This window comes from Abramis brama (assembly GCF_963993115.1).
Source record: "Abramis brama genome assembly, chromosome: 3".
Taxonomy (NCBI): domain Eukaryota; kingdom Metazoa; phylum Chordata; class Actinopteri; order Cypriniformes; family Leuciscidae; genus Abramis; species Abramis brama.
In genome coordinates this window covers 56,640,137-56,653,096 of record NC_139965.1, presented here as the reverse complement: position 1 = coordinate 56,653,096, position 12,960 = coordinate 56,640,137, and the positions used below count along the sequence as shown (strand labels likewise).

At 38.3% G+C, this 12,960-nt stretch overlaps 1 protein-coding gene across 2 annotated transcripts in view; it reads left to right on the top strand.

The window, feature by feature from the left end:
• sbf2 (SET binding factor 2) overlaps window positions 1-12,960 on the top strand; it is a 132,160-nt gene that overhangs the window by 82,797 nt on the left and 36,403 nt on the right. For both annotated transcript variants that reach the window (XM_084107828.1, XM_084107827.1), the window contains exons 18-20: window positions 7,132-7,302; window positions 8,011-8,282; window positions 12,377-12,549. In XM_084107828.1, coding sequence (XP_083963954.1) covers window positions 7,132-7,302; window positions 8,011-8,282; window positions 12,377-12,549 — 616 coding nt within the window. The remainder of the gene's footprint in view (window positions 1-7,131; window positions 7,303-8,010; window positions 8,283-12,376; window positions 12,550-12,960) is intronic.

The window sequence follows — 12,960 nt, the reverse complement described above, 5'->3', positions numbered from 1 at the left end:
TGTGTTATTGAGGTTCTCAGTGTTGGTTTGGCAGGAGATAAAGGCTTGAACGCCGTCTCTCTTCTGCCACTACTTAAGGATGACCCAACTGAAGTATGGACACTACCGCAGACACACTAGAGCTCAATGCTTTTGCATTCTTGCAGCGTAAGTCTGATCTCTTAATAATAGAAATGCATGATTCGAGGTGTCATTCATAGCACAAATGGCTGAATATGAATGACCAACGAGTCATGCGCCTTGAATAAGGGTTTGTTTGAATCCCTAACCTTAAGTATGAGTAACTGCAGTGCTTGTCTTAGTAAACACCTCTTCTTTTTTTTTTACCTCTGAGCCAAAGGAAATCAAAGACTTGACCACAAAGTCAACAAAACAATTCCCACAAAGATCCGCTCCATTTACAACTACCTCTTTGCCATGATTTACAGCCTAAACCGTTTTCAGCATTGTATATGAGTGCTTTTATGTAACCTAAATGAATCTTAGCTCATTGTTTCTCTGCTTGAGAATGTTTTTATGCCATGGATACCTCAAAGTCACCTCAAATGGAGTTGTGTAGGACGAAAAAACAACTAGTCTGGTTCTCGGAGTGACACCTGATACGTCCCTTGTGAGAAATCACGCGCTCTCACACACGGCATGAATATGTAGGCAGGTAGTTGCCATAGCAGGTCAAAAGGTTTCTCGCAAGTGATCAGCATGCACTTCGTTTAGCCTTTGAGCTCTGATTCATTCTCTTTCTTCTGGGAAAAGGTCAGTTTCCAGGCAGTTAATTGATCTTTAATAAGCAAGGTCGCTGACACATGGAGCTGTCCTTCTCATCATTCAAATATAGCCTCCCTGCTCATGAAACAGTTAAAGATGACATATATACAGACTGTTTGCATGTTATAGTAGGGGATATTAGATATGGAACAAAATTAGGTCAAAGTCTGGTTTTTGTTACTCTATTTTGGCTCATTTTCTCTTGTATAAACAGGTTTTGAGGATCAAATAATTTGTTTGTCTGCGGCGTGACACAATCACCACCAATCAAAACATATTTGATGTTTAATAACATCAATTTGGAGCAGGATTTTAGGTCAGCTGGGTTTCAGTGTGGGCCTGGCGACCCTCTTGCACAATGCCACAGCTGTCCAGCAGTTTTTGATAATACATTTGCATTAAATGATAAATCCAGAAAAATGAAAACGTCCTACACAAAATTTCTGAAAAAGATAAAACATTTCATATGGTTGTATTATTGTACAAATTTGAATAAATGATTAAATTGTTACATTTTTTAGGAATTCAGTTGATTAGAAATTCTTTAAATTGATTAGAAATGTTTATTAAAATTGAATTAAACCATTCAAATGGAATCCAGAATAATGAAAAACACAGAATTTGGGAAAAATAAAATGGATTTCACAGGGCCCTTAAAAAGTAAATTTTTGTTAAACAAAAAAAAAAAGAAAAAAAAAAGAGATTTGCATAGGTTTCATGATTTCAATAAATTAGACATGCTTTTTGTTACATTACTAATATTTCTTTTAATCATTAAAACAGAATTGGGAAAAAATTTAATTGGGAAAAAGAGTTTCACTGTGGAACATGGGGGCAACAAATCAGTTTTGATCTATACTTGTTACATTATTTAGATGTATTTGCATATATTCGGGCATGCATTATATCCATTCATGCCGTCTCCTTAGAAAGACACACTTGCACCTTGATAAACTTGTGGTTATGATATAAACATCTCCTGCTCTGTGTGTGTGTGTGTGTGTGTGTGTGTGTGTGTGTGTGTGTGTGTGTGTGTGTGTGTGTGTGTGTGTGTGTGTGTGTGTTCTTATACTTGTGAGAATGTGAGAGGGCATCCACGAGTTGTGTTTTGCACTTTCACTCGGTTAGCTGGGTCATCGTGGCACTCCTCCAGCACATTGTCGTCTTTCCCAGAGGGCTATGCTGTTCTGTAGTCAAGGTCTGCATGCCTTTGAACATGGGAACGCACTCAACATCTCAACATGCTCTCTTTCGGTGAGCGTGTCGGTCTACGAGCGGTCTGTATTTGAGTGAATATTCAATATAAAAACATTACTCTTGACCGATATCATCGTTGTTGCTGCGCTGTGTGAAGTTATGTCTGCTGTGATGTCTGGGAGGGTTGTGGATCTTTCAAGAGCTTGTTTTGTTATGTTTGTGCACCTGTAGCATGTTTATGAGTGTATTAGATCCTGTACCTGTGTGTAGTCTGTCCTGAGATGTTGATATGAATGTTTAATGTCTGCCTTCTCTGCTCATTCACATGTTGGGTATTTGTTTGAGAAGTTTTTTTAGTAATATCAGCATATTAGATTGATTGAAATCAAGTGACACTAAAATTCTTGTTTTGTCATCACAGGAATAGATTACATTTTAAAAATATATTAAAACAGAAAATGGTTATTTTAAATTGTAATAATATTCCACAATATTTCTGTTTTTATTGTATTTTTGATCAAATAAATGCAGTCCTGTTGAGCAAAAGAGACTTATACAAAAAAATGGTATAAACGCTGTTATAGTGTATTTAAAATGCATTTGGTTTAATAGTAATTGTTAATTTACAGTATGTACAGTATGTCTGACATATATCACATAAAATGTAGTAGTTAATGTTAAAACCTTGTAATATGAATGGATATAGGCCTACATATTTTTTTGAGTAGATGGCTAGGTGATAATAGGAGCGATCCAGTTGTGTCGCGTCACCCGACTTGCACTGTAGACTCCACGTGACTGTATTATCGGAAAGGGAGAGATTTTCCATTGTGTTTGTCAGTAAATAATGTTATGTCTGTAAATCCGTTATGGAAAGTATCGGGTGTCTGTCTTGAAATAATAAATTAATGTCATTCGCACTTACAATTGTGGTTTGAAAGTTCCACAGATGTCTCTGGCACTGTCTCCAGCAGGCAAGTGTTTCAGCCACAGTTCAGCACAAATGGATTTGCTGTGTTTGCTGTTGTCGAGCCATTACATTCATTTCTTGTCAATCCATGAGCTAGCATAAAACCGTCATGAGTCTTGCTGACCATAGCTTGACCTTCCCCTGTTTACTTTGCATTGTGGGACATGATTACAGCATGTCCTGCATACCGATGGGCCAGACTGTTCTGTTTGTTCAAGCATTTAACATTTTGCCCTGATGTTTTTTTTGTTGCTTATTTTTTGTTTGACATAAATCATAATTGTAATTGCACTGTTTAATCCTAGATGTCTTTTAGCTCAAGTAGACGCAAATATTTTATGACACAATGCATTTGCATTTGACAATTTTGATTCCTTCCTGGCTCTGCAAACGGAATGTCTCTTAGTATTAAGTAAGCAGGAATTTGTTCCATAATGTTGGTAAATCATTACACTGTGCTGGTCACGGATCAAAGCAAGATCTGTTTTTCTATTTTCTGACACAAATGAAGCATTTGCTTTTGATCCCTGTAGGAAAATTCCAGCTAAAACAGCTTCTGATGGTGACTGGATTTACATGTTTTCTAGTTGGACTCTAGTTGATCAGCTTGTAGGCCTTCTTGTAGGTGTTTGGAGTTTATAGACCACCTTACACCACATACAAACCAGCTACCATGTTCCTTAACCATCTTCATCTCAAGGGTTTAGAATAGCAGTGATTTGCATTGAAAAAGCATCAAGAAGGCTCTTTTTTTTTTTGAGTAATTTGAGGAATATCGAATATCACAAAATTGGAATATCGCTTTGCAAAAAAATTGGCACAAAATATCTTTAATAAAAATGCTGCAATCAGGAAAGCCACTGAATCGCTGTCATTTAGGAAAAAGATTGCATGGATGTTGAAATCGAGATTGTGACCTTTTAAAGATTAATCGTGCAGCTTTACTTCAACCCATTCAAGGGCGCCAGTTTTTACTCCACCACTCAAAATATGAATTCATATTTACACACAATTGAATTTTGTTCATTAAAAGTAAATCAGTTTAGTTGTGTGTTTGGCAACACAATTTAGTTGGTATAGGTCGAATTTAATTTACTCTAGTAAGTTTAAATTAACTTTATTGTCAAACAAAATGATCCTATGTTGGTCAAACTTTAGGTTTTTAAAATAATTTACAGAGGTTTAATTAATTAAAATTAAGAAAATTAAACTTAAGGAAATTAATTTCCTAGTTTTTATTCGTCATTATGCGCATTACGTCTATAATGAACAAATAAGAATGCCTAAGCACAAGCACAATGAAATTCAAAGACATTGCAGAAACTGCTGTAAATATCCAACATAACTGAACATTAAACGGTAACGTCTTTTTAAAATAACACTTAAATCCCTTAAATTTACTCTCTTAATGCAGTCCCTTCCCAAGCATGCTGGGAACTACAGATCCACTTGCCCAGTTAGTTATCTTAATAAAAATGATTAATGTAGTGTGAGCACAAATAGATTAAGTACACTTCTGTTTTAAATATATTAGGTATATTAAGTTGTGACAAAATGTTCAAAGAATTGCGTTACTTTAGCTGAACGAGACAAAAAATATTTTTTTTAGTGTACCTGCCAATAACACTTTCACAAAGTCTGATCAAATAAATCCCCCCCTGGAATGTATAGTCGTCCATCTTGACATTGTCAAGACACTGTCTCTCTCTTATCTTCAAGGCTGTACAGTTGGAAGAGGTCAAACTGACCCCCTCACATCTGTTGTTGGAGAACCCCCCCCAATCTGTTGCCAGTCAGATGGAGCACAACCATGTTGAAGACAAATAATACATCTCTGGCAGTGTGTTCCTGGTCCGCATCCTGCAATAACAACAGCACTGTTCCTCCTGCTGCAATTCTTGCCCCTTTTTCACTCAGCTCCATCTGTATGGCAGCCTTTAGGAAATGGGGTCTAGACAGGCCAATAATACATGCAAGCCCTCAAAGCTTTAACCTGGCCTGCTTTAGCTATCTCTGCAAAAAATTATAGATGAACTGGATTTATCAGCACAGCTTGACATGGGCCAGTCTCTATTATAGGGTCTCGTGGTGTTGAAATGCATATTAGACATTCCAGGCTACATAGGGAAAGATAAACTGTCCAAACAAACCTTCACATTAATGTCAGTGCTGGTAATTTCCCAGTGATCGAGGGTCACACTTAAGGAAAAATGCATATATATCAGCCTTGTGAAACGGCTGACAGATATACAGGATTGTGGGTTATGATTTATTCTCAAGTTGAGGTTATCGTGAAACGATTTCAGAGGTTGCGTCCTAGTTTGCATGCTGTCTCGTAAATAGAATGCAATATTGCATTTAGTGCGCACCACATTATGTAATGTTAAAAACATTATGCTAAGATCTCCAGTTGGTGTAATATTTCCACTGGATCCATGCATGCTTGATTATATAACACTACCCAAAAGTTGTTGGGAAATAGAAAAGGGGTTTGATGGTTCTCTTAAATTCCACCTGTATATGCAAAATATTCCACTCAATCACAGAAGCTCGGACTACCTGATCCACTCGGTCAACTTTTGTAAATGCTACACAATGGCAAGTGGAAATATTGGTTTGATTCAGCCATATGTTTGAACCAGAAACTGATTCAAGAAGAAGGGGAAGAGAGAATTACACAGGGTTGTCTACAAGTCGAAGATATGGTAATGCATTGTATGTATCGCTCTCTACAACGTCGGACACATAACGGTAATTAATATGATTAGCCTTTTGCTTTATTTACATTATCAAACAGCTAATAATGTGTTGCTAATGTCACAAAAAACATGTTCCCGTTCGCCATCTCAGAGTCAGACCACTGCCTTCTAAAAATCAGCATCCTCAGAAACACTTTAAACAACTTAAAACGTCAGTGGAGAAAGGCATATACGGTAGTTCATCAAAACATTGTAATATACATAATTCACCCACTATATTGCTATGTGTAGCCAATTTTTTTGCTCTTTCACTGTTTATGAAGAAATGTAAGGGATGGGATTTCTCTGTATAAAATCTTAACATGATCATAAGGCCACCCAGCATATGTGATTTTGTCAGCATATGTGTGGTTTCAGCTGTTACTACATTTTTTTGTGAATTTAGTACGAAAGTTATTGGTGAGTCTTGATTTTCAAAATGTTTGTATGCAAATTTCACATGCAAATACTTGTGTATGCATGCTTAGTCAATGAAACCCAAGCACAGATAATAAGCCACTGCTATGTGATTCATGAAGGGGGAAACTAAAATGAATTTAGCAACATGCTAGCACTTAAAACACGCACAGTATGCACCAACGGTTTCTATGGCATTAGAATGTAATTTAAGGACATGGTAATATCACCCTATACTAGCAAACAAAAACTGTTTTTCTACGTTTTCAAATATATGTACTTATTATCATCAGTGAAGCACATACTTTCAGTGCCTAGTAAAGTATGATAATTGAGACATAGCCAGAATCTGTTCTTGGTTATTATGTTTGTCTCCATCTTTCCATTGCTCCTGATTTTTTCTCTTTCCCTCTTTCCATCCATCATTTCACTTGTGATTGTGGTTTGGTTAGTTATAGGGAAACTAAGTAGCAAAGACAGTTTGTCATAATATTGTATGGGTTTTGAGAAGAAGACATTGGATGGTAACCTAATCTGAGGTGTGAGCTTTACAGACCAACGGAAAGTGAGAAAGGTGTCATGCATGGTGTGTGTGATCCACAAAGCTCCGGATGTGCAAATACAATAAGTAGAGCCTTCATAACTTTAGCAGATGTCCTTTAGAGTCAGTAAGCAGCCCACATGTGATATGGTTTCCGTCGGAGCGCACAGAATAACACCATGGTCATGTTTTCAAAGTCTTGCCTTGCAATCTCTCTCTGTATGAGGCCTACTGTATGTGTTGAGAACATTATGACCACTAAAAATGACTGATTGCTCCTAAAACCTTTGGCAACAGTGTGTTACTTTCCTGTTTTCACCATGCTTTTTAATAGACTCCTTTACAAGCGCTCTACAGCCCAGTTGGTTTCATGAGCTGTGAGGACCTGAGCTCGGCTGATCTGACCTGTTTTGTAGACAGTAGCAGGCACTATGTTTATCTTAGCAGTCGGCCAGACTTTCCTTCACATTGTGTTGCCCGCTGATCCATCTTCTTGCTTACAGAAACTGGCAGCTGGGGTGGATCAGTTCGCCTACACCTGCATACAAGACCATCCCATCTGGACCAATCAGCAGTTCTGGGAGGCCACCTTCTACTCTGAGGTGCAAAACCAGATCAGAGCGCTTTACCTCACTACCCCTGAGGACAAGCAACTCATCACTGCCAAGATCAAGGTAAAGTCTTGAAGTCGACTTTTTTTACTGGTCTCATCCATCCACCCATCCATCCATCCACCCATCTACCCATCCATCCATCCATCCATCCATCCACCCATCCATCCATCTACCCATCCAACCACCCATCCATCCATCTACCCATCCATCCATCCATCCATCCACCCATCCATCCATCTACCCATCCATCCATCCATCCATCCATCCATCCATCCATCCATGCAACCAGCCACCCATCCATCTACCCATACATCCATCTACCCATCCATCTGCCCATCCATCCACCCATCCATCCATCCATCTACCCATCCATCCATATATCCATCCAACCACCCACCCATCCATCTACCCATACATCCATCCATCCATCCATCTACCCACCCATACATCCATCCATCCATTCTCCTTATCTTGATTTCAGACAATCTTTTTCATCACTGACCTACTTATATTTGATGTTTTATGTGATTTATGATTGCAGTTATGTTTATAAGTTATAAAAAGATAATAAAACAAGATCTCTTGTTTGAAGCAAGGCTTGTAAACAAAGACTGGTGTGCCTTGTTTGTGAATATGTTACGTAGTTTCATTGTCAATTAGGTTGTTGGTTTTTCATGAGGTCCACACAAACCTTAGCGAGCAAAGACTCAAACAATATTTCAGTAGAAAAGGGATATCATTTAACCCTGGATCCCATTTCTTCATCAGGAACAGAGTACATTGTCAAACGCATCCAGTGAGTCAGAACGGACCGCTATGGACCTTGCAGCAGAGCAGTTGCGTGCTTGGCCCAGTCTGAGCAAAGAGAAGCAACAGGAGCTGGTGAAGAACGAGGAGAGTACAGTGTTCAGCCAGGCCATCCACTACGCCAGCCTGATGGTCTACCTGCTCGTACCACTGGACACCAGTAAAAACAAGCTGCTGCGCTCCAATCCTGCAGCTGACTGGGAGAGCGGCAGCAACAGCATCCTCACAAACAGGCAAGAGACTTGCTTCTACACTGCATCGCAGATCATGTTCTCTCACTTTACTGAATCACAGATGCGACTTTAAAGGCAATGATACACTAGGGAACTTTTTGAGCAATGTTGTCGTCAATGGGCAACCAGGTGAGACACAGGGCCCACGACCGATCTAAATGATCCTGATAGAAATTTGTTGCCCATTCTCAATGGGAAAGTGCCCAAGCAACAATCGCTCGGTAACATTGCTCAAAAAGTTGCCCAGTGTATCATCACCTTAAGGGTGTGTTCGCACTTGTTTGGTTCCCTTGGTCCGCACCAAAAAAGAAATTGATACATTTAGTCCTTGTTTGCTATCTATTCACACTGTCATTTAAGACTGATTAAGACTGAACCTAAAGATATCAAACAACAACAAAAAATGGCTTTTATGACGTATATTTTCCAATGGAACTTACAGAACATCCAAAACAGTGCTGTGTGCTGGGCTAAACTCGCTTATTGTATGTGCGTACATATTATAGTATTTTTACCAGCTGAAAACTTGTGAAGAGCTTATAAAATGTGTAAAGGAGTCAAAACAGAGACAGGCATTCCTCCGTCACACACACAAATGAAGATCTCCTGCATAGAGACGCTGTTTCTTACGCCTTTACCGAACTGTAATGGGCAACATTGCTCATGACGAGAAAAAACAGGTATGCTTGAGCATTCTGTTCTTTTTAGGGTTGCCTCTTGTGACATCACGTCCTGTTTTTTGATTGGTTTTAATGTATTTGCTCCGTGTTGCAATCATATTATAGTTGAACCGAACCAGAGGTCGTTTAGAACTTGTTTGCTTGTTTTTTGCGCACCAGCGTTCGGATTTCACTTATTCAACTGAAACGCAGAATTTGTTTTATTCAAACCAATTGTGAACACACTCTAACATTTTGTTTCAGGCTTTGTTTTCCAAGCTCAAAATAATTAATTTAATGTGCCATTTTATTATAGAACAGGCTTTTAAAATAAAACTAAATACAATAAAACTAAAGTTACGTATGCTCACTCATTTGCCTTACAATTGACCTCCACCTGCAAATGATTAAAATATCTTCCACATTTTCTCCACATAAAATCCCCTCAGTTAATGGATCATTGTTCAAGTTGTGAATCTGATGTTAAAGCTAAAGGGGGAAAAAATGCATAAATTAGGTAATATGTGTTTTGTGGTGTCCTAATCAGGAAGTCAAAATCTCCACATCAAACCTCCCAGATACTGATTAATAAAGGTCGTCACTCCAAACACTCTGTGCGATCAAGGAGAACCCACATAGAGGTCAGCGATCATGTATGAAGGAGATACAGAGTTCAGTACAGATGCAGCTCATATCAGGTGTTTATGAGGATGAAACAAAATAAGCCAAAAGACACAATAGTAATAGAATATTTTGTTCTTAAATGAGATCTGAAATCTGAGCAAATTTGTGCTGCCCCCAACTCATAAATACAGTAAATACAGTGAAATATGAGGATGTAGCATCAGCAATGTGCATTGTTTAAAATTCTAATGCATAATATTAAGTAAAACGCCAGTAGAGTTGAAAACTAGTGGCACTATTTGAAAATTGTTGCACCAGTGACATTTGACCAACTTGAAGCTAATCTGTGGAAAAAAGTGTTTAATTCAGAGATGATTCTGCCAGAGGTGGTTCTTAAAAATTTGAAAATACTTATGCAAACTGCATATTTCAGGTCTTATAATATTACATAAACATTTGAAAATATTTCAAACCAATTTCAGTGCGCTGAAATAAAAATGTCACAGAAAAGCAAAATTTCAATATGTCATTTGTAGTCCTGTAATGTGAGGGAATTGGTTACGGGTCTGAACACTTTTGCAGGTCACTGGTGCTCAAGTCCATCTGGCATAGATCACTTAAAATGGAAAAGACGCACTGCAGGGGCTGCCGGTTGTCCTTTCACCTTGGTTACGAAACACACATTCTAGTATAAATAAACCTGATTGTTTCTCAGCGTCTCAGAGAAAATTATACAGTTGATTGAGTCAATGAGCAGAAATGTAAGGAGAAGTAAGCCTGGTGTAGGTCCTCAGGAGTCCTATCCAGTTATACACCACATCCTTCTCCAGTAGCCTGAGTGTTGCTCTGCTGAAATGAGTTGGATATGTCTGAGTGCTCCCTCCACAAACAGCCAAGAAAAGATGGAGGGAGAGCAGGAGGGATAGAGCTTTGTAGTAATAATAATAATATGTGTGAGTTTTGGGAGGCTTCATAGTCAAAATGGGTGATGTTTGGCCAAATCCACATCTCCAGAGTGGATCTTTCCTTCCTCCTGTCCATTTCTCTTCCTCTCAGTCATTTTTCAAGGCCAATAACTGCACACTGAGAGTTTTAAGTGCTTTTTGTCTCAGATGTCACAATTTTTCTTTTTCCCTTTTTTTTTTTCTGTTTAGTTAGTGGTCTTTGATAAGGCAATCGATTAATCGTACTTTTGCTTACATGTAGGATTAGGGATTTTTCTAAACGACTCCTCAAATTATGTCTTTTGTTGAGGAGAGGTATGCTATTATTTCTCTAAGCAATCAGACTTGATCATTTTCACCTGCCAGACAATAAATCCTTTAAGGCAGGGGTTCCCAAACTTTTCCGTCAGCCGAACCCCTTAGACATAAAATATTTACTTGAAGTTCCCCCTGAGATTTTAAGTTAATATTTCATTACAACACATTTGCATGTTCTCGGTTCTCTGATGTCAATGATAATTATAGACTTTATTGTTAACACTTTCCACGCCATTGACAGAATTTTCCATCATTTATGAGACAACGCTCTCTTGCCTTTGACAGAATTTTCCAGCTTTCCGTGTTTTGACTGCTATACGGTAGGGGGCGCTATTAGGCATCTTCTGAAAAAGTACAGATCAAAATCTCCAGATCAAAACAGGCAAATTAGGAGCAGAAACAAGCGATAAAAGCATTGCTTGTGCTCGTTGTAGTCTTTGGGGGGAATTTGTTCAAAATGTATTAAACTTACCCACAGTCAAGTGTTTATTACATTTTTTGTTGTTGTTGTTTGTTTGTTTAAATGCAGAGGCTCTGTTCATTATTTAGATTTTTTGCATTTTCAGATATTTATACAACCAACATAAAATTTTGTGAAAAGTATCAAAAATGTTGCCGGTGGTTTTTAAACTCTGGCAGGGAAAGAGTTCATATTATTTATATTAATAATAATTAGTAGTAGTAGAAGTATGTTTAAACTAATTAAAAAATGAAGACAGAAATAAATGTCTTTTGTAAATCACATTGTAATGTCTAAAAAAAATGAATATTTGACTATATTTAATTAAATAACAGCCTTGGATTTGAAAATCGCACTAAGCTTTAATGCAATTATTGTGCAGCCCCATTTATTTATTTAAATGTTACATTAAAAAATAATTCATTATTAGCTTTTAATCAAGTACAAAAACTACAGGGGGTTTCTTGCCCTCGCACAAGATCGGACTGCATGCGGATGCTGTGCATGGACATCAGCGGACTGTGCTGGTGAAGAAAAATACGTCACGCAGTCGCAGATTGCCTGAGAGACACAGACAAGGGAAGTATTCTTTTGGCTTTTGGAAGAACAAGATTTGAGGGGTTGACCTCTTTTGACCCAGAACAACCTTGCAACCAGTTGTACGGCCCACATAACAGTTCTGCTAGAGCAAACGCCTCTCAGATTTTCTTAATAAAATGTAATAATCTCTCACACAACTTAATGAACAGTTGTTCTTCTGCAAATTGGGGAAAGGATTTGATTTATTGCCCACCTGAAATGTCAGGAACAGGTCTCTTGATTTGTAAACGGAGTTGGCGAGTGACATCACTTTCCCACCAGCACAGTCTGCACTAAAGCCCAGGAGAAATCAGAGCCGTCCACTTCCTAACAGTGGGATTTCAGACCAGTTGTGTGGAACAGACTAAACAGACATTGAATTGTGATGGGTCGGTAAATGAAAGCAGCAGAATTACACTTTGTAATTTTAAGAATATTGAGAGTGCCATTGCTGTTGTTGGATGTGTTGTGTTGAAGTCTGCAATATAATTAGTGTCATGTAATAAACAGTATTGCAGGGAGTGTGGCCGAGAGCTTTGACACCGAGAGTGGATTCGAAGACTCTGAGACCAGTGACGTTGCCAACTCTGTGGGGAGATTCATCTCTCGTTTCATTGACAAAGTGTGCACAGAGAGTGGAGTGACCCAGGATCATATCAAGAGCCTGCACAGTATGATTCCAGGTAAAACACAGTGTGCACACATACAGACACAGTCAGAGTATTTCAACTTTTCTAGGGCTCGAAACATGCTGACAGCTGTATATTGACATAAACATGTGCAACATTAAGATTTTTGTTTAAAGGGGTGGTATAATGCCCTTTTCACAAGATGTAAAATAAGTCTCTGATGTCCCCAGAGTGTGTATGTGAAGTTTGGCTCAAAATACCCCACAGATATCTTTATATAGCATGTTAAAGTTATCACTTTTTGAGGGTGAGCAAAAACGCACCGTTTTTGTGTCTGTTCCTTTAAATGCAAATGAGCTGCTGCACCCGGCACAGAGGGCGGAGCTTTAAGAGCTTGTGTCCCTTTTATCTCACACAGACATGCACACGCCTTTTATGTAGGGCTGAACGATTAATTGCATTTAC